At 37.3% G+C, this 24,445-nt stretch overlaps 1 protein-coding gene and 1 long non-coding RNA gene across 14 annotated transcripts in view; one reads left to right on the forward strand and one right to left on the reverse strand.

Moving 5' to 3' along the window:
- Positions 1–24,445, reverse strand: part of Dnc (phosphodiesterase dunce) — a 299,778-nt gene that overhangs the window by 127,273 nt on the left and 148,060 nt on the right. For 5 of the 13 annotated variants that reach the window (XM_071775378.1, XM_071775379.1, XM_071775377.1 and 2 more), the window contains exon 1: positions 10,523–10,834. The exons of 7 other annotated variants lie outside the window; for them this stretch is intronic. Coding sequence is in view for 1 of the 6 variants with exons in the window: in XM_071775389.1 (XP_071631490.1) it covers positions 16,765–16,850 (86 nt within the window). In the remaining 5 variants the exon portion in view is untranslated. Of the gene's footprint in view, positions 1–10,522; positions 10,835–16,764; positions 17,353–24,445 lie in introns of those variants that run through there. One more of the 13 variants, XM_071775389.1, reaches the window with a different exon arrangement.
- The window catches only part of LOC139811243 (uncharacterized), a 115,576-nt gene that overhangs the window by 81,382 nt on the left and 9,749 nt on the right, over positions 1–24,445 (forward strand). The window lies entirely within an intron of this gene.

Raw genomic sequence — 24,445 nt, forward strand, 5'->3', positions numbered from 1 at the left:
TCTCTACTCCTTCCTTCCTTCCTTCCTTCCGGTTACTTTTACCTCTTTCCACACTTCTATTTCTTTCCATCCACACAAAATTAATTGTCGATTTATTTTGCTATTATTTTAATCTGCGCGATTGAAGTCTCTGCTAAAAAGAGAAGCTTTTTCGAAGAATGCATCGAGAATGAATGAGAGAGACTAGACCGTAGATGCACCTATTGTTAAATTTTCAATCATAAAAAATCCGAATTCGCGCGGCGCGGCGCGGCTTTAATAAAACCTCTCCTATATCACGTTGACTGCGAAATATTTTAAATATCAAAATTTAATAAAAAAAAAGAAATGATCGAGATAAGGTATAATAAAAAGTCACGATAAAACAGATGCAATGCACGCAGGTGCAGAAACACATAAATTGCTCTTTGTGTATTTCTTGAACGAGTTTTAAGGTTCTGTGACAGTTACAAACGAGCGGGTGATTTAACGAAAGAAAAAATTTCAAGCTTCCAGATGAAATATGTGTGTAACGGCATGTTCCAACTTGTTCTTGGTAATTCTTGAAAATCGTTTAACATTATCTGTCCGTGTCCGTGGTTTTCAGACGATTAGAACGATTGCAATTTATGTGTTTGAAACTGGAGCCATCATAAAAGCGTAATTAGCTACTAGAATCATCACACGATATTCGATTACAAGCGTCACGTGTAATTCACGGATCGGATAACCGCCGGATACATCGGTGCAAATACGAAGAGCAATCAATGGCGAAAGCTCACGTTTTGCGTAAGAGCTCCACGCGTCGGATTATAGTTCATTCGGAATTGGTGGCAATGAGAGATGTGCGGAAATGCAGCTAATTGCATGCACAACGATAACAATTGATTAGTAATTGACGCAACTTGTCATACTTTCTGTGAAATATTTGCCGTTGTTCAGATGACAATTATAATTAATAATTAGCGCAGTTTATCTTTCCTTGAAATGTCCTTTCCTTGATTATTGATGTATTTATAGAGAACACTTGCATTTTACATAATTTTCTTTTGCGCAATTTTGCATTAAGAAATACAATAATTAGTGCAATAATGCGGAAAAATAGTAAAACAGTTTTAGTAAATTGTACTATATCGTGTACTATGTCTGCTAGCGTTCAAAAATTTTGTCAATCAACTTTATGTCAAAATTGAAGTTTTTATATGTTTTACGTATAAAAACACAGTTGTCTTACAACCGATCAATTGAAAACACTACAACAAGATCAATAAGATAAGCCGTTTATCCAAATACCATGTTGCAGCTGCCATAGAATTTTAAATCGGCATCGTGTTCCCTGTCGCGACTAATGGTTAAGCAAGAACTTTATCTATCATTTTGCCCCCCTGTTGGAAAATTTACATATCGCCGCCGTCCTTTTATTAACATAAATCCTCCGGAGATCTCTCTTGTCCCCAGCTCGTCATTTTGGCAGAAAACCGCGCATGAGCCCGAAGGAGATGAAGAATACATCAGTTATGCAGACGACATAATGAGTTTTCCTAATCGAAGTTAATCCCCCTACCATCATATTTGCCGGGGACTCCGTCTTATTGGCATAATACATTTTAATTTGGAAGAAAATCAAATAGCAAAGATGTCAGAGGACCTCGAGCAATCACGTCGTGTAATCGGGATTAATATAATTCTTCGCAAACAGCGTTTCTCGATATCGACTTATAAAATAAGTTTTTCATGCAGATATAAGCAATCGCAATTTGTTCGTCGAAGAACAGCAAAAACGAATTGAAAATTGTTTCGTGTCGAGCAATACTATTGACGGTACGATAATATAGAAATAGATCTTACGATAAGAGACACAAAGATCGCATGTGGCAATTTTATTGTCTGGTACGTCATTGTTCGTACGCATAATAAATGTGTGTTAGCACGTAGACGATAAGAATTTCGCTTGACGCTAGATAAGATAGCACATGGGATCGAAATAGACAATCGCTGAAGGCATCTGCGTACTGCGGTTCAGTACAGCTTCGACTATAATGCGTTGTATTTTTAACGTAATCAAATTTCATAATATACTTTTCATAACTGAAGGGACGCAAGGTAATAAACTTGATAGGATCTTAATTTAAAGTTGAATTGAAAGTTCAATTTCCAATAATGAAAGATAAAATACCAAAGTAAACGATAGTCTCTAATTAAGAAAAAATTGGCTTGAAATTAATCTAGGTGAATATTTACGTGAATTCCAATAAGTAAGAATTTTATCACGGTCTACTTCTTGAATGCCGTAGAAATACTTCCGCAGAATTTAGTGCAGAATTCAATGACATCATAATGTCCAATTCGTTTATTTTGATTTGTACGCACGCAACACTCTGTTCAGTATTCCCAACGCATAGACTCCATCTGCTTTCCATAACACCAAGCACCAGCCATCATTGTAGAAGCGAGCCGAAAGCACATCTCTGATCATCATCAAACAACGACAGAGTTTGTTGAAGCGAGTTGACTATTACCATTAGAGCGCCTTGCATTGGGATCAGCTACTAGTAGGATTAATCACGTCTTGTGCAAACGTAAGCGTCATCATGGCGCGCACTCCGTTCACCGGTCATTATCAAACATGAAATCCGAATCGCTAATTGCAAGCCATACGCGAATAAATAGCATTAATAATTTTATAAAAGCGCGTATATTTAAATGCACGCAATTTCATTTGGAATAACATTATATTATTCTTGATGTTACGATGTAACGATGTTAACGATATCGCGCTTCATAATCAGTGTATTATCGATGCCGCTATAATAATAAACTGAGATTTGTTGGCATTCGCGATTTAATGACTCGAGCAAATAAATGTTTAGCGCGGAACAAAATTAATTATTGATTATAGTAATGGCTGCACGATAAATTACATTAAATGGAAAATTGTTGCGATTACTTCCATGGCTTCCAACGGTTAATCAAAATTCTATAATTCTAATTCCAAAAGTTTTTTTATTCCTAACTGCCTAACTGGACGGTTACGGAATGTGACCAGCAACTGGAAAAGACCGAATAACAGTATTCCCGTCATATAAATTTCATCCAGAAGTGACATCGAGAGTTGAATGCTCTCGTATGTATCCTATCTCTACGTGAAATGAACGCAAATCGACAACATTGAATATTAAGCAAAATTTCAAATAATGTCCAATTTGTATAATATTTTTAATTTGCGGTTAAAAACCATTTTATATGTCCATTCTCATGTTGATTGCTTGGTACATCTTGTCAATATTTAAATGTACAAAATTGTGGTATAAATATTTCATTATGCAAATTAAAATCTTGCATTTTTGCTACGTAATTGTATAATGTGTCAAAATATATCTCTTGTCACGCACAATGTATTTTACCACATTTAAATTTGAATAATACATGAGTACCTACGTGAGCAGCTAATATATTGTGTATAAAATTAATCATTGATAGTTCGCTGTCAAGAGCACGTTTTTCACGTGTCCACATATTTACAGGTTAATAGTAACTGATGATATAAATGTACGTAGAGGATACATAATATATAGGTATATGAATCAACGGAAAAAGAGAGAGACAAAGAGAGAGAGACACCAAAAATATGAAAATATTTCCGGAAACCCGGAAGTCACAGCATAATAAATTATGATCAAACAAGACGACCCCAATTTTTATAAAATAAAAATGTAATTAACGTATATTAACGCTCCTCATCTGGAATATAACCTGCAAAAGCAACGATTATATCCGCTGACCTTTTAACGCTGACAGGACTATAGGGATAAAGATACCTTTCTTACGAAGCGCTCTCGCTTCGTACATAAATAAATTGCATATGTGTGTAAGAATAAAACACGCTTTGTGTTTGATAATCTACTTGAAATAGAAATTTATGTGAGTAAAAATTACTCTATATTCAATAAAGAGTAGGCTCCGATAAAAAATTTTATTTTCGAATATATTGGAGATATCTTTAACGCGCGCGTATCAGCAAGTTGCATTTTATTCGTGTAAAAACAATATTAAATATATAAATAAAAAAATGTTATAGTAAAATAAAGTAGAAACATAGTATCTGATAAATTTTATGCAATATTGATATAATAGTACTGTTATGAACTTCTTTTATAACCTTGATTTGAGAAACGAGGAATGTCTTTAACGTCCTGTCGAATTCATTTGACAGCGAGATCGAAACACGATACGCAATGCAGATTCGCAGGGAAGTGGATTGACAAGCCAATTTACTAAACGTCGAGTGAGGTGATTGTCGATAATGGACAATCGGTTCGCTACAGCTTCCTTCGAAATCTTCAGGACGTAAGAAAAATTCTTTAAAACTTGAAGTGTTTTTACTTAAAGACGTATTATAGCAAGAACATCTAATCAATACCGTAGATAACAATAAAATTCGACTTAACTTGACACGATTCTTTTTTAAATAAAAGCATTGTTAAACCAAGTTTTCCGCGTGTTTCAAATTTCCAAAAAGAGAAAATAATTTAATATTAATAAGTTGCTATAACAAAGTTCTTAAAGATATCGTAAAAATTTGTTAATCTTTTACCTTTGTTAATCCGTGTTATCGTCGCGGTTGAGCCAGCTAAAGGGATGACGTGTCGGTAATTACGTATTTATAGAAATGCATTTCCTCATGGAACAGCTCGGTAAGTTTTCTAATAACACCATGTATGGCATGTATCCCTATCGTGACACGTATAATTAGTTGTCGGATCGGATATAGAGACGGGATGAATATCACCAGGAGGAAAATTATCTACTATAAACATATCTAATAGATGAGAGAAAGAGATAAAAATAGAAAGATTGAGCTCAGAATGAATTTGTCTCGCATTTTCAAAAATTATATAAGACTACATTTAATAAAGCATATAGGAAAAAGAGTAACAGAAATAATTGTATTAATAGAGAGATGTCATAATTAGAAGAAAGAAGTTATAGATATAAAAATGTGAGCGAGAGATTATTAAGGTAGCAATATCAATACATTGATCATGAACATAACAATGTTCGATTTCCCAGTTCGAGTTCCCAGCATCTCTCCAGTTTGCAGAGACCATGAGTTAAGATATTAACGAGCAATTTCCCAAACACTAAAAGCAAATGTGCTAATAATTCAATATCAATTGCCCGCGATCCGTTTAGGTTTGCTAGTGTAGTTGAAAGCCTGATGATTTTAACCACGATTATAATATGTTTAAATGATATTCTTGCGATTTAAATTATATTTAAATTGTTCACGAGACCAAATGGAACAAAGCAATTTCAATTTTACTCTTATTGACAGGAATTTAATAACGTTTTATTAGCGCAATTATTAAAAAAAAAATTATTGAGAAAAATAATGTATGTTATTTTATAATTACAAGTTTTAATTAAAATTTGTAGCAGCAAATTCATTTTGCACAGTTAATGCATCGAATGCGTATGAAAATGTTTTGAATTATACTTTAGTTTCACAAAGCCAAAACATAAAGTTACTTGTATCCTTTTCAATAAAGTTAATGAAAAAAATTAAACAATTTAATTTTGTTTGTTTCCTTTCTCTACTAACATTGTGCATTCACAATGTTAGAAAAGTTTGAAAACCTCTATCTAAATTAGTCTGCGGTATTATAGAAGTAAACGCACTCCAAGTTGAGATAATGCCCTGAAATATACTAAGGCGTGCAGTCTCTAGAGAGATTAAAATTTTTCTTGTCGAAACGAAAGAAATGTTGGAAATAATATTATCAACCTTTCAGAAGTCAAAGGAAAATCTGACAAAAGATTTTTATTAAACGCATGTTCTCTTTAAGAAAATGCAACTTTAAATAGTTTAAAGCGAAAAGAGTATATTCATAAAAGAAACTTCACAAAGATTCCATCTGTACAAGAGGATGGATAATTCTGTAAGTTCGTTATTAAAGCTCTAAACCTCTAATGTATATTACACAATTTAAATAATATATAAAATAATATACAGAATAATAACTTTTATAAAAATAAAATTTGCAATCACTACACGGAGAAAATTTTATATTAAATTTTACTATGCTGTCGCACCAACTGCGGACCATCAAGACGCACAAGTTTAAATGCTATAGTCTTATAGTAAAATTACTATGTTTATAGCATTTAATGCTACGATCATAGCATTGATTGTAGCATTAAATGCTATAAACATAGTAATTTTACTATAAGACTATAGCATTTAAACTTGTGCGTCTTGATGGTCCGCAGCTAGTGCGACACCATAGTAATATTTACTATAAAATTTTCTCCGTGTAATAACGTTATGTTTCATCTGTCCGGTACGAGAGTCCTTCATTAAGATAAGCTGTTCAACGCGCAGCCGTTATATCTGTTATTGCATGACAGTATTTGTCATTGATTACTACGAAAAAAAAGAATAACCAGCGCGATTGTTACGTCGAAATCGTTAAAATTAACGAGTAGATGATATCGTTAGTAACGCAAATTCCTTATTCCTTTGTCTACTATCGATTCGTGTTATTTTTTTCCTCGATTTGCACAGCCTGTGAAGTCGAGGAAGCAATCCGCACCGCTGTCACTACATTTTCAAACCGCCGCAAGTCATGTTGGTTACATCGTCAAAGCCCTCGAGTAATACTCTTTCATATACTTCATATAGAAGGAAATATCCTCTCAAAAATATTACATAAATATAACAAGTTTTTACAAAAATGAAAACATTTCATCAAATCAAAAAATTGTGTTTGCTAAATGTAATTATTGTTACACTTATCATTTCTTTGAGAAAGAAATTTACTCCAAAAATACCGAAGAATGAAGTTTAACTGTACATGTTTTTTTTTCTGTTTTAAACTTCGGTTTTTCTTGCGATAACTATGGATTTTGAGACAACGTTGTTTTTAAAATAATTAATTCGATTAAAATACGATGCGATTTTGCGACCGTATCGTGTCACTAATTATTTTCTTTAAACAGACCTCTACGAACTCGCGATCAAACGAGATATTTCCCTAAAACGCACCTCGCATGTCCGTCGTCCACGCCCAGCTATCGCGCAATGCCATGAAAAAACGATCATATAGGAGAGCAATCGAGCGACAAAGCGCGCCGAGTCGACCGTTAAACTCTCGAACGGGAGAAGTAAAAAAAAAAACCGTGAGTCGTTACATGTATTTCGCAGCATGAGCTTTTGCAGAGACACGCAAAAGTATAGGCCTGTGGAAAGGCCGTGTCGCACATTTTTTTCGCACAGATGCGGCTTTTCTCAGCGCGACAACCTACTTTCCGTTCCTGGCATCATCGAGAGCGACGCACGAGAACACGATGCGTCTGTCGCGTCGCATCGATGCGACGTGCATCACCGCGCTGTCACGTGGCAGCGAACACCGGCTGCTCCGTAGTGTCAATGTCGACAGCGATCTGGCGAAAAACAAAGTTAGTTCTGGCACACGGTCTGCGCGCGGCCGCACGCACACACGGACATGCAACACGTTTTTTCCGGATATAATTAAATTCGCCGCGGCACGGAGAGCGAGAAAAGCACGGAAGACTCGTTGTCACGGTCCGACGATTCTCGCGCGGCACATGGGGCCATGGTTTCATGAGCGTGCAAAAAAAAAAGAGGGACTAAAATGGATCAATTAACGGAATCGACGGCGAAATGCGACGGTGAGCGTACCCAGTCCATACAACCGGACATTTTGAATTAATGACTTATCGGAGCACCGCGTTGCGTGTTATGCTGAATATCGAGGTCGTTTCTGTTGTATCGGCACTAATTTAGGTTTCCCGTTTCATTAACGGGAGATACGTGCGATAAAACGGAAATAAATTATGCATTAATATATACGACAAAAGTATTTTAATGATTTTATTCAATTTATGCGCGTGCGCCCGAATATTTCCGCAGGCTAACCGTATGTAATATGATTGTTATTATAATACATCTCTCCTACAGCCTTTCGAGATAATTAAATGAATTTTTTTCTCTCAGCGTTTAGTATGCACAGGTTAATTGAATTTAAGAGATTTATGAACGGCTTGTGGATGAAAAATGATATTTTTCTTTCCACCCATCCGGGGCCAGACCGAATATTTCGTTCTGCGTTTGGCCTATTTTCGTTTCATCAAATTTCAATTGTAAAATCGAACGCAAGCGTATTTATAAATGAAATTGCGCTGTTACAGAAGAAATAATTCGGTACATCGAAGTAACAACATTCGTAGTTGTTGCAACAAAGCCAGAATAAAGTCGCGAAATACTCGATGTTATCGCTGAATCGTGTTTGATTATTATTTTTAATTAGATCCGATCAGAATCATCCAATTACAACCGTTGGACGCGATATTGCGCTGACATCTAATCATCTACCGATTTATCGATTAAAAATTTCAAAAAGCTCTGTAGAATGTCGAGCCTTTTCTTTGTCGAGTTCAAGGTTCGGGCTTTTAAAGCTGAACAAAGAACTTCTTCTACGGCGAAGTACAGCAAGTCGACGGATTCTATCAAGGCGTAATAATGAGCACCAGTGAAGAAAGTCAATTTTCTTACAGCTACCTGTCAACGTTTTATTTAAACAACTGGCGCACTGGCACAGCCTTCTTCTTCCTTTCACACACGCCTCTGAAATAAAAGCTCTTTCGAAAACAAATTGTATTCTCATTATCGTGCGCAGTTTGCTCGTACAAGAGTGTTAAGCGTTACGATCCCTTTATGCCTTCAACGGGACCCCCTCGGTGTCAGCTCTGTAACGAGATAAAGGCAAACAGAAAACCTGGCTTATATTCTTTCCACCACTGTCACCGCGTTGCCCGCAGGTAAATGACAACCTGCCAGGGGAAAAAATTGGTCGCTATACGCCGCGAGCCGCGCGGTGGGATGTTTTATCTGCTGGATAAACATTCTTCTTTGAATAATTGAAAACTACGTATCTCAAGTGTCACGCGAAGGGGAGCGTGTTTCCTATAGAATATATCCTGCGCACACGAGGGATCGACAAACTCGCGCGCAGAAAATGAGATGTCACGGCAAAATCGAAACAGGATCAATTTATAATGAATCCCGTGCTGAAAAGAGAGAAATCTAGTTTCGTAATAGCTATCTTTTATCTTGTCGTTACGGTGTTTCGCGCGAAAGGGTTATCACGCTCGCGTACACCGCTAATTAATGACGTCGGTTTGTCGCGTGCTTTTCCATTACGTTCGCGAGGTGATTCTGAATGCATCGCCTGCTGAGAGATAACGTTGGGAAAATAAGACGATATTCGCCCCACGATGCATATACTCACGGTTCTAAAGTTGGAAGCAGGCGAGGAGAAGATCATAACGAGTAGCGCAAGTTCCATGATAATTTACACGCAACTGCGACGAGATAAACCCGCCTGCGTGCGAACTTCACCGCGCAAAATTGATTCAGGAACTAAATTATTTGGTAATTAAATTACCCGTAATCGTCGCGTGATCTCGGAAACAGCGGATTTAGGCATTCTCGTCGTTATCCTGCAACGTACAACGGGAATAAACAGAAACTCTTACTGCCTCGAAAACACTTTAGTTGTTAAGCTAAACTTTGTTGTTTTAAAGTTCGCGCTTCGGCTGCGCAAGTTTTGAATGATTAATTTAATAACACGTAGAGAATTTTAAGAGAAGCAAAAAAGAAAGAGAGAGAGCAGCTTCGCAAAAACCTAACATGTCTGCAGATATTGTAAAAATATTTCTCGGTAGCTCCAAGTACTCCAAGGCAAAAACATGATCGTGATAACATTTATATAATCAGTATTATCTCTTATCACGTATTGTTTCTTATCGCACTTTATTTGATTTCCTACTACAAATAATAAGCAGAATTATTTGTACTGCACAATTAAAAGTGAGATTTAAAGAAATTTGGAATTTGTCATCTCAGGATGCTATTTTAATATATATAAATTTGATGACGAGTACAAAGTAATCATAAATTGTAACGAGTAAATGTGATTACAACGAATTACTCACATCGTCCGCACGGTTTCGTTATTGAATTGCTCCGATAAACATTTTTCGCACATAACAAATTCAGGTTACCACTTCGGAAACAATTAAATTGGCTTTTGGTGCTTATATATAATTACATTCGCGGCGAGGAAGCGATATTGGGGGATTGGCCTCGCAATCTCCTCTTTCTATAAGAAAAGCATTATATCCCGATCCCATTTCAGAAATTTCCGCACCATGGCTCTGATAACGAAAATGTGTCAACCTCCGGAACTTCGTAACAAAAAAAGCAGAACTTCACTGTGCGCTATTATATCTAATGAAGTTTCACTTCTGCGCACGTTCTCGCATGCTCTGCTAATTATAAAAGCTAACCGAATCGCGGAAGCTCTCTCCGTGGGATAAAAGGATTCGAGAAGTTGGCGCGAACTTCGTAATTAATCGATCCAAATCGAATTTACACGGAAACTATTCGAAGCAAACCCACGCGAACGATGCGAGCAATCGTAATCCGAGTGACTCTTCCGCTTCCCAAGTGGATGCTCACCGCTCGAGTGCTCGTGGAACCTCTCTCCGCGATGCCCTTTGTATTTGCGCCGCATACACGCCGTGAGAATTCACTGGGGGACACAGAAGATATTACGACTTTAGTCGTAGCAACGCTAGTTAGCCCTATTCCAAGGATAACCAGGTTTTCCCTCCTTTTCCCCCCCGTGCCGCAAGCATTATACGAGCGCACCACAATCTACAGAGCAGAACTGGTAATCCAGGAGTTAGCTAACAACTTGTCGGTTGGTGCAACTCGATCGAACCCACGAGGGTTTCCACCGAACGTCGGTCACACACTGATCAGTCGTTGAGACGCGGTCGCGAGACCGTCGTTCCGACTTCCGCCGACGGAAGTAACGACGATCGGCACGGGGATGGTGGAGCGAGACGCGAGGGCCGGCTCGCAGGACGCAGGGGGTGAACGGGCACGAGCACGAGGTCGCGTGAACCGCGCGAGGTCGCGTGTGCTGTCGGACTGAGAGAGCATCGACGAGCTGCCCCCTTGCGAACCTAGCTGGCGAGGAGCGAGGAGGAGCGTCATCGTGCTCACCCGCTGCCGCGGGCATGCTCTCTGTGAGCGTGTGTGAGAGACCTGCGACCATCGTCTCGGGTATTCGCCGTTTCTCCAACCGGCTGTCACTCGCTCGCGATTCTCCGTCTCTGTCGCTTGGTATCGCGTTTCGTGCTTTAGGTGTTCGCTTCCTGTACCCCGGTCCATCTGCCCATCGACGCGCCTAACGGATCGTCGTCGTCAATCACCCGTGACAGGCTGAGAGAACGAACGGGAAAAGCTAACGGCATCAGCCGGGAGGACATTGTGTCCACACGATATCAGATCAAAGAGGATGATGCGATAATATCGAAGATGGGAAATACGACGGATGCACGTGGAATCGCAGTTCGTATTTCAGATTTTCAATTATCTTTCATTGATCTTAAATCGAAGCATCGGTGCTTGAGAATAAAAATTATTTTATACAATTTTGCAATGAATATTTGTATATGTATATATGTTTCTAAGCATTATAAATACACACTTTTTACGAAATACTTTTCCGAATAAGTTAAAATTTGTAATAAATTATTTATAAATTGTAATAAAATATTTAGGTATTCCGAAGAGATAGATATATTAATTAAATGTGATGTAGGAAAAAGCTACTATTCTTTGGCTAACAATCAAATTGGTCAATTGGCGACGCATTATGTAATAATTTTATCAATACGTAATATCTCGGATAAAAATTTGTGAAATATGATATTAGCAGAAACATAGTCGATATTATAAATCTCATTGTCAGTTGCTATAGTTAAATGAAACTTAGTGCTATGGTGAAATTGATTTATTCAGGCCGTAGATGCGAGTCCTAAGCCAGAATTTTCAACGTGGCGCGTTATTAAGTGAGATATAGGAAAAGCGACCCTTCACCGAGCGCGCAGAAACGAGCTAGAAGCGCAAGATGTAGTTCTCCGGAGAGTTTTCCTCCCACGCGAAGCGGGTTTTAGAGCTTCATCGAGATGCGACGAGCTCACCCTATATACTCCGGAGGAAACATAAAACATTATCTTTCGCCGAGCTGGCTCTAATCTACCAGACCTCGAGCGAAAACGAGTTTACGCGATGCGGAGAATTCATCATCCCATCCACATTACAAAGTTAGGACACAGGGCGCAATGAAAGTTATCCAGATTATAATATGTTGACTGCGCGAATTATATACTTAGCACGAGCAGATTTGCGCGATATCGTGGTGAAAGCACTCACAGTACAAAATTCAACTGCGACAGAATACCCGGTTCATCGATTCTACACATCCCTTCGCGATCACCGTTGCAAAAGCTTACCGAGAATAAATACCTCTGAGCGAAACAATTTCGCGCTTGAGCGTGTATCGTACACGTAAGTGCGCGATTTTGCAGCGGTAGCATGCCCACGCCAAAACACGAAAGCTTATTGTTTCGTTCACGACGCTTAATATCTCGTGAAGTATAAAAACAGAATACGATTCCAACTTAAAAAGTAAATACGATGGCTGATTAGAGAATACATATCGATCCTGATGTCGTAACTGATAATTAATAATTTATCAATGCGCGAAATTTATCACGTGTCAAATATACCTATTTTTATAATATGCCATTTGTAATACGAGTTGGCTTTTCGAAAAATAAAACTCATTTTTCTGATAAATATGAAATTCAATCCCACCTATCTCTGAAAAAATATTGGGAAACTGGGTGAAATTTGAAATGTGATTGATGTATAAGGTTACATTTGATGATGTCATTTATTCGCCGACAAGAAGATCGAAGAGCAATCATTGCAAAGCTATTGATACGTTCGATAATCGCGCTTGTATATTTTTCTTCAATTGAACAGATGATGATCTAAAAGTGTCTGCTTTTATGAGATTTGGAAACTCAAGCTGGCGTAACGAGATGAGTCATTGTCTATTTAATCGATTGATGAGTAGCAAATTCACACTTGGCTTCGAATGTAAGTAGAACGTGTTAAAGAGAGATCTAAAAGACACAATACATGCCGACACAAAGAATTGCTCAATTTCACGGTATGCGCTGACATACACAATAATTAAGATTAAGTTTATTCTAAGAGTGAGGTAAGTATTATTGAGAGAGAACAGGCGTTTTCCAATAAATCGCAATGAAATGCAAATCGTAGTTAGTAGCTGGCAATGGCTGCAGTTATGTGTAGAATTCACTAATAGCAATTTATAAATAATCAAAAAATTGTTTAATTATCGTGCACATTGATGCCTTCTTCAAGAAACGGAAGAATTTATGCATTTTATAAATACCAAATAACTGCATCTCAAAAAACATGTATAAGAGCATGTAAAAAGGAAGAGATAATAAGAATATAAGAAATTTAATTAAGAAAATTTGATAGGTAGATATTATTTTGATATAATAAATATAAATAAATAATATGCACCAAAATTTTAAGTAAATATTTCTTTACCTTTTTTCATGTTTGTTCGTCAAGCAAACAGCGTGAGTTTGTAAATTTAATTAATTCTTAACTAAGGGAATTAATTAAACCGATTAAAGATATCGTCGACGGAGTAAGACGTTAAGTAGAAAGACGACATGACATAATGTCAACTTGTTCTAAAGTTAATTGCTTTGCAGCACAACTCGGTGGATATAACAGGTCATATTTCTTTCCTAAGCTTTTGGTAGATCACAATAAAATAAGAGAAAAATTTAATCGGGCGGAGTTAAATAACATAATCTTTTCGTTATTTCGAACCGGTACGCAATAATCCGTAAGAAATGAAGATTGAAGCGCCAGAAATTAGTTCGATAAGTGTTTACGCGACGGCTATAAAGTTTGGCCGCTTCCAAGTTATATTCCCGTGGGCTCGAGAGAGCTTTTCTCTCTCTTTCTCTCGGATCAATTCAACTAGGCATGGTGCATTTCGTACGTCAGCATTTGGCGCGAGAAGATTTCGCGATGTGACGTCGATTATTGATCACCGAGACGAAATAATTTCGAATATCGGCAATTTATGCGATCGCTGTGAGAGATTCAAATGGAGCTCTGTGTACCACATGACGTTATTCGCGCGGATATTAGCGACGTTACTGACGATGACGCAGAGAAACGGTCCATTTCCTTAACCCGATATCTGGGAAATAAAGCGACTGATGTCACATCATGTAGCTCGAAGGTGAAATGAAAAGAGAAATGCTATATGCGCGTATACGTATCCTCTTTCCTTTGGAGTTATAAAAATGTTTCTTTAAGAGCACATTCATACTTGATATACGCTTCTTCAATACAAAGATACGTTACGTTATATACAAGTCTATATAGTATCCTGGTTAACATCAGGAGGTCCGCTTTCTTCGCAGATAAAGAGACTCACAAAAATGACAAAGCTAATAAAACTGTTATTTTAAGTACGCCTCATTAATCATGTATCATATAGACATTATCTCTCGGCATTCACGACGGACGACGCAAATAATCATGATTTTTAATTCACATCGTAATATTTCCTTCATATGCATCCTTCATTTGCTGCGGCGTGCAGAACGATTGCAACGCAACATCTGCACTTTACAGTGCGTCGTTTCCGCGCGTGAAATATGCGTGCGCTGTGAACGATAAATTTTCGCGGCGAAGCACCACGTTGTAAAATTTAAATACCGCACTGGGACAACGCGAGCCCGTAAAATTTTCGAGCGTTACGTTGAGAGAAATTCTACGCAGCGCATAATCACCACGTAAACGCGATGAAGTATATTTCTTTCATTTTAACTGGTTAAATAAATGGTTTTGCGCAGAAAAAGAAAACAGTAGGTATATATAAGTGTAGCAGTACATAACGTAATATATGTAACCAACTTGTTACCGTTACAGATAGATATGTGTATGTAAATATGTGTTAAATAAATATGTAAAGAAGTTTTAAATATGGTGATAACAGATTTTTTTAATTATAATTTTAATTATAATTAAAAAGTTTATTTGATTATCAATTAAAAGATGTCAATTAAAATAAAATCTGTTTTATAATTGACAATATTGTAATACTCATTTACTCAAACCAATAGAGTAGAACAACTTGTGAGATTTCACGGACTTTCGTGTTTTAGTGATAAATGTTAATGCCTCAAGCTACTCTCTACTTCAACATAAAAGCTCTGCATTTGATTTGAATTATGAACACGCAACAACCGTATGAAACTTCCCTCGGGGGAAACCTTCCATCAGCCGAAATCAAAAATGTTTTTTCACCGAACTGCATACGGATTTAATAAATCATTTTGTACGATAAATTTTCGAAATATTTACTGTACGATTCATTGTATTGTAATCGATATAAATCCATAATACGCAGTACATGAATTGAAGGATCAATCGTCAGAATAATAATATTAGCATGTGATTAGCATTCATCATTTATCGTTTCGACAATATATCACGATAAATTGCATCGAAATGATGTCTCACTGTCGAAACTTCTAAATATTCATGAAAGAATTAATTAATTCTATCATTCAGAAATATCTTTCATCTGGAGATATGTATTATGCAAACTTTCTTCATGTGGGCGATGTTTATTGGATATATTATGCCTTAAAATTCTAAAATTCTATTGAAATTGCATCAAAATGTTAAAAAATGTTGTGTATAGAAATTGTCTCTGATATAGCATTAGTTTTTTAATTATAAAACATATAAAACTAAAAAATTAGAAGCTATATAGATCTAGAATATGAAGCTATTATAAAAAAGTTATGAAAGTGAGAACTTTAAAAGTAAAATTTAGAAACAGAAACTATTTGTTTTTAAGTAACGTAATAAATTTTCAGTATCTCTTCTCTAAATAAAGATAATATTAGCTTATTTATCGCTAAATAATATGTATTAAAGTTTATTGATGAATTTAACAATACGCGACGTTGAAAATATGGAATCTAGCTTATCGACTTTGTTAAGTAAAACTGGAGACAGACGGTGAGCCGGTGAACCACAGTATCGATCTAACTGTTAAATATAGCAGAGAAGAGTCCAGCTACGTGAAACCCAGGCAGTATCGCGAAAGATGGCGGTACTATGGTCGTTTTACCAGTAGATGCGGTTACTGTTACCAGTTATCGGTTTAAGGCTACACCACATTTTCTCAATGGATCATCTTATCGCTCGATAAAGCGATTTGATTACTGTCATGACATATAAAAGTCTGAACAGTGAGATATGTTAAAAAAAAAATGACAAAGGAAAATAAATAATCATTCAGACTTTACTTCATTTTAGAAGGTCTCGAAACTCTACAATAATAAAAAAATAATTAAAATGTCGGAATCATGCACATTCATATAAAGATATCTTCACGCGTGCATAGTAAGAATCAATATTTGCTTCGCAAAAATTGGATTGAAAGTCGTTTGTCAAAAATCTAACTTCGGATTGATCGACTTTGATCAATCACACACGGATTTACCAGTAGAGGTGTATGTTTCGATAGACAAATCGTCAGTATGTCAGTATGTTCCCGCAAAAAATCCAGGTCGCGTCATCAGGCCGCTTAAAGCGTGAACGATGCGGCTTTATTTTCGTCAGTTTTCCGAGTGGCAACATTCTCTGCCTACCGCACGCGCAGCTTACCGTGACGGGCTCACCTGGCCGTTGATTTCAATCGTTGACAGATATCTTATCCACGAGAGCGGGAACGGCCAAATTCTCACGTGATTTATCATACTCACCGCAGCTCGTGCCCGACTACCGTCCATCCCCTGCGACGTCTCCTATCTTTCCGGCGCAACGCTTCCGCTATGCTGAGCCTCTCCATCCTGGATGGAGTGACGCGGATAAATTTTTCTCAACCGCTCTTAAAATGCACGCACTTTGCCGATGACGACGACGGCCGCGTGACCGTCGTTTCGCGACGGCACAACGACACGCGAAGCCGCGTTAAAAGCGACACGCGACATGTCCCGACTCATCTAAAATTGTAGCACATTAATTCCAGATTCACCGAGCAGATTCCGCGAGCGAGAAGGGGAGCACAAGATTTTTTTCGGACAACACTGCGCGCACTAACGCGAAGATAGAATTCACCATAGGAATTTATGATTAAAAATTGCTATGTATTTTACAATCAAACACACGCAATGTCATACGAGATAAACATTTGTGAAGTTTATTACGTGAAATAATCGATTGTACTTTCTGCTATAATCAAACTGAATCTCGAATGTCGATTAACTTATTTATTTATGCGTTATGCAATTACATTGCATCGATCACGATTATTATACCGTAATACCGCGAAAACGCCAATAAACGTCTTACGCAAGAGTAGATCACAATCGCTGATTATTACTCGCGATGCGCACCGATCGCGAAATACTAATATAGATCGTACTGAAAAGAAAAGCATTTATGTATTTATATTCGCGAATTCTTTTCAAGACACGTCACTCTAGTGCACGCGGACTTACTACACTGATCTCGAACTCGAATGACAAAACAACTTCTCCTTGTTCAAGTTGTTGTCACACTTAAACAAGCGGATTTCAAAGGCGAACCAAATTTTCTTAACTCAATGTCTTAAGCACGAGTCACTGATCGCCAAACAATCTGACGGACCGGGTAATTAAATCGGCTGTCGCTGAACGAATAGACGAGGTAAGGCATCTGGACATCGCAACGCGCCGCACACGACTGAATGTCGTATTGTATTTATAGAGCGACTCGGATTATTTTGAACGTCGTCGCTTTTCTCACGTATACGTAGTTTATACGAATTTTCGGAGTCACGACACGCGTAAATACGTCGTGATATCTTTTTTATGCCCGCTTCTTTTATGTCGTCGTGCGCGTGTTGTAAACGTGCGCCTTCCGCATTAATCTAATTTCGCCGCTGCTTCTTGTCTTCCCACATACCTCTCGTTTCGCCACTATTAGCCTCCATTTTACGCTTACCGTTGTTTTTGTCACGCTAAGATGCTTAAAATAAAATACTTATTAAACGCACGTACATACAATAAAATGTATGATGCATTAATCCGTGATTTTGTACATATATATGGAATTATTACTATGCTAATCGCAAGCCAGACCGGTTAATGAAGACATAGATTTTCTTTGGCAAGAGTACAGAAGGCATTATTGTTAAATTGCGGTAGCTCCAGTCGTGTACTTTAAAGTGTACACAAGATCGCATGCCAATTACATGTGAAGTATATATATAAGTACATGTACAGAGCCCAAAAGTTTCTCTCATGTCCATTTCTACCAATGCAGTTTAACTTTAATCTCGGTTTAACTTACTTTTTATCTTTCTCTTAGAACTAAAGAAAGATAAAAAGTAAGTTAAACCGAGATTACAATTAATCTGTCTTGATAGAAATGGACATCAAAGATAATATCAATAATTTAATATCTAACCGTATTATAGATTATATATGTATACGTAATACACAAAAAATGTTCTTTATCTCCAACATTTTGCGCACAAAACCTGCATATTAAAAATTTATACATATATTCTGCGTTCTATGTATATCTGAGCTGGCAAGTGTCCACAAATATTAAAGCATCCGTGTACTGTACGAGTCACCAAATTATAGGTATTTTTTGATGCGCGTATACAAGATGAAATTTCGGCTTGCTACCAGAGCACATGCTCGCATCCGGCGCGTTGTGCAAATATCTGCCAGAGTAGTGACAAATGTTAACTAATGGGGGTTATTAGTTTACGTCAAAGCCCGATTAGAAAATGAGTTACGTCTCGATAAACGATTCTTCATAAATTCACGAGTGCCTCTATCGTCCGACTAAGTAATCCTGCAAATCGCAGGACACAAGACTTGTAAACATCAGATAATTACGCTTTTTTTTTAGATCGCTCGCCGAGAAGGGAGGAAAGTCGAACGAGACGCAAGGTCGTCGGTTATTTATTATAATCGAGAATTCTCGGTGGCGCGCGACGCTGCCTCCGTATAAATCGTGGGTGTCGGCAGGCCAATTATAATACTTGTATTTTGGGAAACCAAATGTTGCGATGGCCAACTTAGACGTGGAATCGCGAAGCGCGACGTCTCGTTGTTGCTCCGCCTCATTTTTCTCGCGGTTCTGCACGAATTTGGCAATCGCGAGCGTAACGTGATGCAAGAGAATACGTGAATCATTGTTATAAACGGAACGGAACTACGGCGGTTAAGATAATCGCAAAATTTTTCTCACTAAATGATAAAGGTATACTAACGGTTATTATCATTATTATTCAACTCTCAACTAACGAGGATAAATCTAACATCAGCGTAAATAGCTTACGAAGCATCAGAAAGTACAAGGAACTTGTATTTAATTATAAATAATGAGGGTTACCGAGTAATGTTGTGGTGTACTGCGAAGTAAGTAAATAAATAAGCAAACGAAAAAGATGACGTCTAATTTTTCTCTGCTCAAGAAAAATTTGTTACAAATCTACTTAAAATTTTAAGTTTACTTAAAACATTGCTATATTATATTTGCATCTCCTATGTTGTAATCATCAAGAATATTTGTCTTCATTATTATAAATAAGACTTTATTACGCAAATGCTGGGGGAGTTTGCTAAAATGAAATTGTTCATTAATTTAAAAAACAGCAATGAGAATGCATTAGGCGTTAATATCAGCAATTCGCTTTATGCTTTTCGTTCAAATCTAATTAATGACAGATTATTTAATTAATTTATTTTATTTATTCAACTGATTCAGAACGAGAAGTTCGATAGCTTCGATTGAAATTTGTTCGAATAAGGTTGTTGTTATTTAGGCTACAATCTTGCCGCAAAACACCATTATTTCATAAGAAATTATTAATTTTTGTTGTATAAAGCAGTAATACGTTCTGGAATTTTCAGTAAATGTAGCAACGTTTTTTTGCACTATTTACAAGATTTCTACTTAATTGTTCAAAAACATGTTACGCAGGAGATGCGCGGATGCAAGAGGCAGTGAAGTTTATAAAAATAAAAGCAAAAATAATTAATCGATATTATTAACCCTTTGTTGCGACATCTTGCCCTAACGCGCTCGTGCAAAGAGAAGCAAGTATGGCGGAAGCAACCGTGTAAAAAGAATATCAGGGGTTGGTCAATATCTCTTTTCGTTTCATTAAGCAACGACCAAGAAGTTTACTATCTGCTGTTTAAATTAATTTGCATAACAGGAGTAAGAAAAACAATAAATTTATTTTTAAAAGTGATTAAGAACACAATATACAACTATGGATATTAATCGAAATTGAATGGATATTATAGTAATATGCATTGCTTGTAATAATATTAGTTAATATTAATATTTAATGAGACGATAATGCAATGTTTGATGTTGTTAATAATAATAATATACACTTTAGATATGTAAAATCAAGCTGTCAAAATTGAATCCAATGTATGTATAATTATTATATCATCAACGATAAGTGACGATAACTTTTTATTAAAGGACATAAATAAAATATAGATTATAATTTTTGTTATATGTATATGTAGAGCTTTGTTCTTGTTCTTATTTTAATTATTCTTAAATTAGATTGTATTTTACTTCCATATTTCTTCAAATGTTTATTGTTCTATTATTCGCACAAAAATATATCTATATATAAATGTGTAAATGTGTGTATGTATAATGTGTAAATATATGAATGTCCAGTGTATTGCGCTCAGGTCTGTCGGTTTGGTAAACCCAAATAGCTGTGCGGATCAGTCATCTCTGCGGAATCGGCTACCGATAAAGGCGCGACAACGCGATGCTGCCATCCGTGAATGTTCTACGAGTTTGCAGAGACAACAAATATTATCATCTGCAGTAAACTTTACAGTTCCAAATTTTGTTGAATATTTATGTTAAGTTGCAATTAGGTATGCTAAAACAATTTTTGCTCCGAAATAACACCATAGATTGGAAACAAACGTCCTTTTTTCTAAACTACACTATGACAAAGGACTTACAAAATCCTTAAATAAAATACATTTTATTACAAGTTAGAACGTTAAAATATAAATTTTATTATAATTTACATTAGTGGAAAAGCTTGCTAAATCCTCGTACAAAATATACATTTTTTATGTGGAAATAGACCACGAAGCACTGTGCAAAGGTACGGATTTAATGGCGGTATAAACAGCTAGCGTGGAAAAGAAAAGTAAGACGTAGGACACAGTGGCGATAGCGTACAAGCATTAAAATGCAAATGAAAGTGGCGCGGCAAGAGAAGGATAAGACAAAGTCGACCGTTATTCGCGATAGAGAGTTCTTCCGCGAATTTACTCGGCTATTCTACTGTTACGAGCGATTCGCAACTAATACGACATACAAATACATCGGATATTCAGGCCGAAACTGTACGACTTAGTTTTCCGATGACAGTTATAATAAACTGTACTTCGGCAAACACGATGGTTCGATTTTGCCCGGAAAGAAAGCCAAATGCCGACCTACATCAGTGTTCGATAGCAATGGAGTATAAGAACCAACAGCGAAAGTATATTTTATTAGCAATCGAGACAGATACGTTTGATTTTTCAAACACTGATTATTAGATTATAAGATGCTATATAAAAGACGCTCACGCCACTTCGTAATTTTTCCTTCTAAAATCTAAAGAAATTTTACAGTAGGTTTCTCTTTGTTAAATACTAGATTTGTTTTGAATAAGAAATCTGTGATAAAAAAATTTCATCGATTCTGTATTAATAAAGGAAATTATATTTTAATGAAACAACAGCGGTATTTCCAGGGTACCCTTATTAGCCAAGAAATTCACGTTTAATTTAATTACACACACATTGCAGTTGTTCGCGGAGGGAAGGATTTATCTCGGATCTCGATCTTCGTCGTTTCTCTCTAAAAAGGAACTGGCAAGAGATGCATTTCATCTCGACGGGCACGTGAAGGCGAGAGAGTCGCGCCGTTCCTATTAGAGATCTCCTCTTACGCAACGGTGTCGAAGAATGCCATTTCCCCGCCCGCGCTATTCTCCGACGATGAATGAGCAAAGGAATTTCTCGAGACTCAAGCTTCGCGCTCGCGCGCGCCAAGCGTCTACGCGGATGGTTCTACGTGTTACACGAAAAGCTACTCGGCGCTCGCGACCCATTATGCAAATTGCGCCTACCGGCAACGAAATGTATGCGTTTGTGGGTACATACCTTGAGGTCATCGGTGGCGGTGGCGGTATACGGAGCCACGACTCTCCAAGATAGCGTAAACCCGTTGCGCGGTAGTGGTAATACGCGATAGCGAGGAAGAGCTCGGCGTGACGGATGGTGCAGGCGATATTCATTTGCGAGAATTCGTAATTATCGCCATCGGTACCCGCCGCGTCTCGTGCGCGATGTGAATGGAAGGAGCTTAATCGCCACGAGATCGACTACATAGGTACAAGAGAGAAGGATAGGAATTCATGACGCAACCCGCCGTCGCAAACTATTCCGAGGATTACAATTTACTTAGCGTTAAGTCTAGATAAATGCGAGTCTATTCTCAAATAGCGCGCGAATGCTGTAACGTACGATTCGTACCCGCAACAGTGTAGAAGGTCATAGAATATGTGTTGCGAGGCAGTTGCCGAGTTCTCTCGAGCTGGCGGAAAATTTCTATAAATATTTAAGCTGTTTAAAATCCATTAGTATATTTAATAGTGATTTATGTAGCTTTCTATTGCGGCTGAAATAAGCTTTATCGAGCTTAACCTCTGCTTAATGCCGTGCCTATACTTGAATAACATAAAATGAAATATTAGGAACAATATAAATTGCAGGTGGTAAACTTTAATGTAACGCAAATAGATATACGAAACAAACAACGGATAAAAACTAAGCTATAATGCCACAACGTATTCTTTATATCTCGCTTCTGTTTAACGAAGTAAACGATATGTTAAAGCCGGCTTATTATTTGTTAAATCGAATCGATAATTACGAGCGCATTTTCAGTTTTCGTTTTTAAAGAAAGGACGTTACCAATCAAAATCTGGATAATTGGTTAATATCCGGAGCGCGTCGGATTCCTCCCCTCCCCCCTTGCGATAACTTGATCAAATACTGGTACGTCCCAGGCGCACCGGGTCCACCGAGGCGTTTTCGCAAGTTCCCCTGTACGATTCTAACGTAATTCACTTTACTTCGCGCGATGATGATCAAAGTTGTGTCCGTCCTTTCGTAAAAGTTTTATGTGATCTAAAGGTACCATTTTTCGCGAAGATTGAACGGAAGCCGATAGCGTATAGAACTTAACCGAATTGGATTAACAATCCGTTTGTTTTAAACGCGAAATCGATAATGGGTTAACATAGAAACCAATGTTATTACATTGAAAGCACATTAATCTCTCCTTATACAAAAAATAAAAGTAAAATTTCAGTATTGAATATCCCGATACCCTGAGATGCTAGAAATTCATTTTCATAATAACCAAGTACTGCGAGGAATATCTCCGAACCGAAGCCACAATGACCAAATTAATAAAACACGAACCACCAGGGAACAGGAATGACCACATTCGATTCCTAACTGAGATAATACAATATCAATTTCCTCGCAGTGGAGGAAACTTTAACGTATTTTAATATTTAATAGCAAATTTTGGTTATCTATATTTCCCCGACAAAGTTTATTTATTCTGCACATATACGTATTCGATTTCTATTTGTTTAATTGTAAAACTTCATAATTTTGTTTACAACTAGGTATCCTGATCTCTGGTATTTATTTTAAATAGATCTAGTAGACAAGTATTTTGTTATTAAATAATTAATATTATATAAGATTAAGTAATATTACTCTGCTGCTAACATGCATCAAAGGCCTCGTCAGCGAGCCGATCCGCTCGGCAAATACCGTTAATATCATAACAGCACGTGCATTAATTGCACACCCCATACACAACCATCAAAGGTAGTCTTGTATCGACATGTATACACTGCGATGTTAACCCTTTTAGTACCCCTGTTGTCGAATGGCGTCAAAGGAACGAATATAACATGATGTGACGCGTTCGCACTAGTAAGCCTGTCCCACCGTTTCCTAGTGCGGTTATAGTTGCGGTTAAAATAGTTTCGAGTTACCGCGAAATATAATCCTGCCGGACAAAAAAAATTGGGCAAAACGTAAATTAATTTCGCAACAAGGTGCCAAGAAAATAACAAGTGTCCAGCTGTGTCAAAAGTCGTTAGGCACGCCGCCAATCTGCGTCATACTTACTTCCAAGGACACACCGTGGATTTTCGAGAAGGGTAGCAGCCAGAGCATGCCAGGGATGCAGGGGTGCCCGTGTCGCGGATAGTCAGTCGGGGAGGGGTAGGGCTAGTTATGCGATGGGGTTCACCGAGTGGTGGGGGGGGAGGGGACGAAAGTACATTTCGAGGTCGGTCGATACCACTGTCCGTCG

Source organism: Temnothorax longispinosus, chromosome 4 (genome assembly GCF_030848805.1).
Source record: "Temnothorax longispinosus isolate EJ_2023e chromosome 4, Tlon_JGU_v1, whole genome shotgun sequence".
Lineage (NCBI taxonomy): Eukaryota > Metazoa > Arthropoda > Insecta > Hymenoptera > Formicidae > Temnothorax > Temnothorax longispinosus.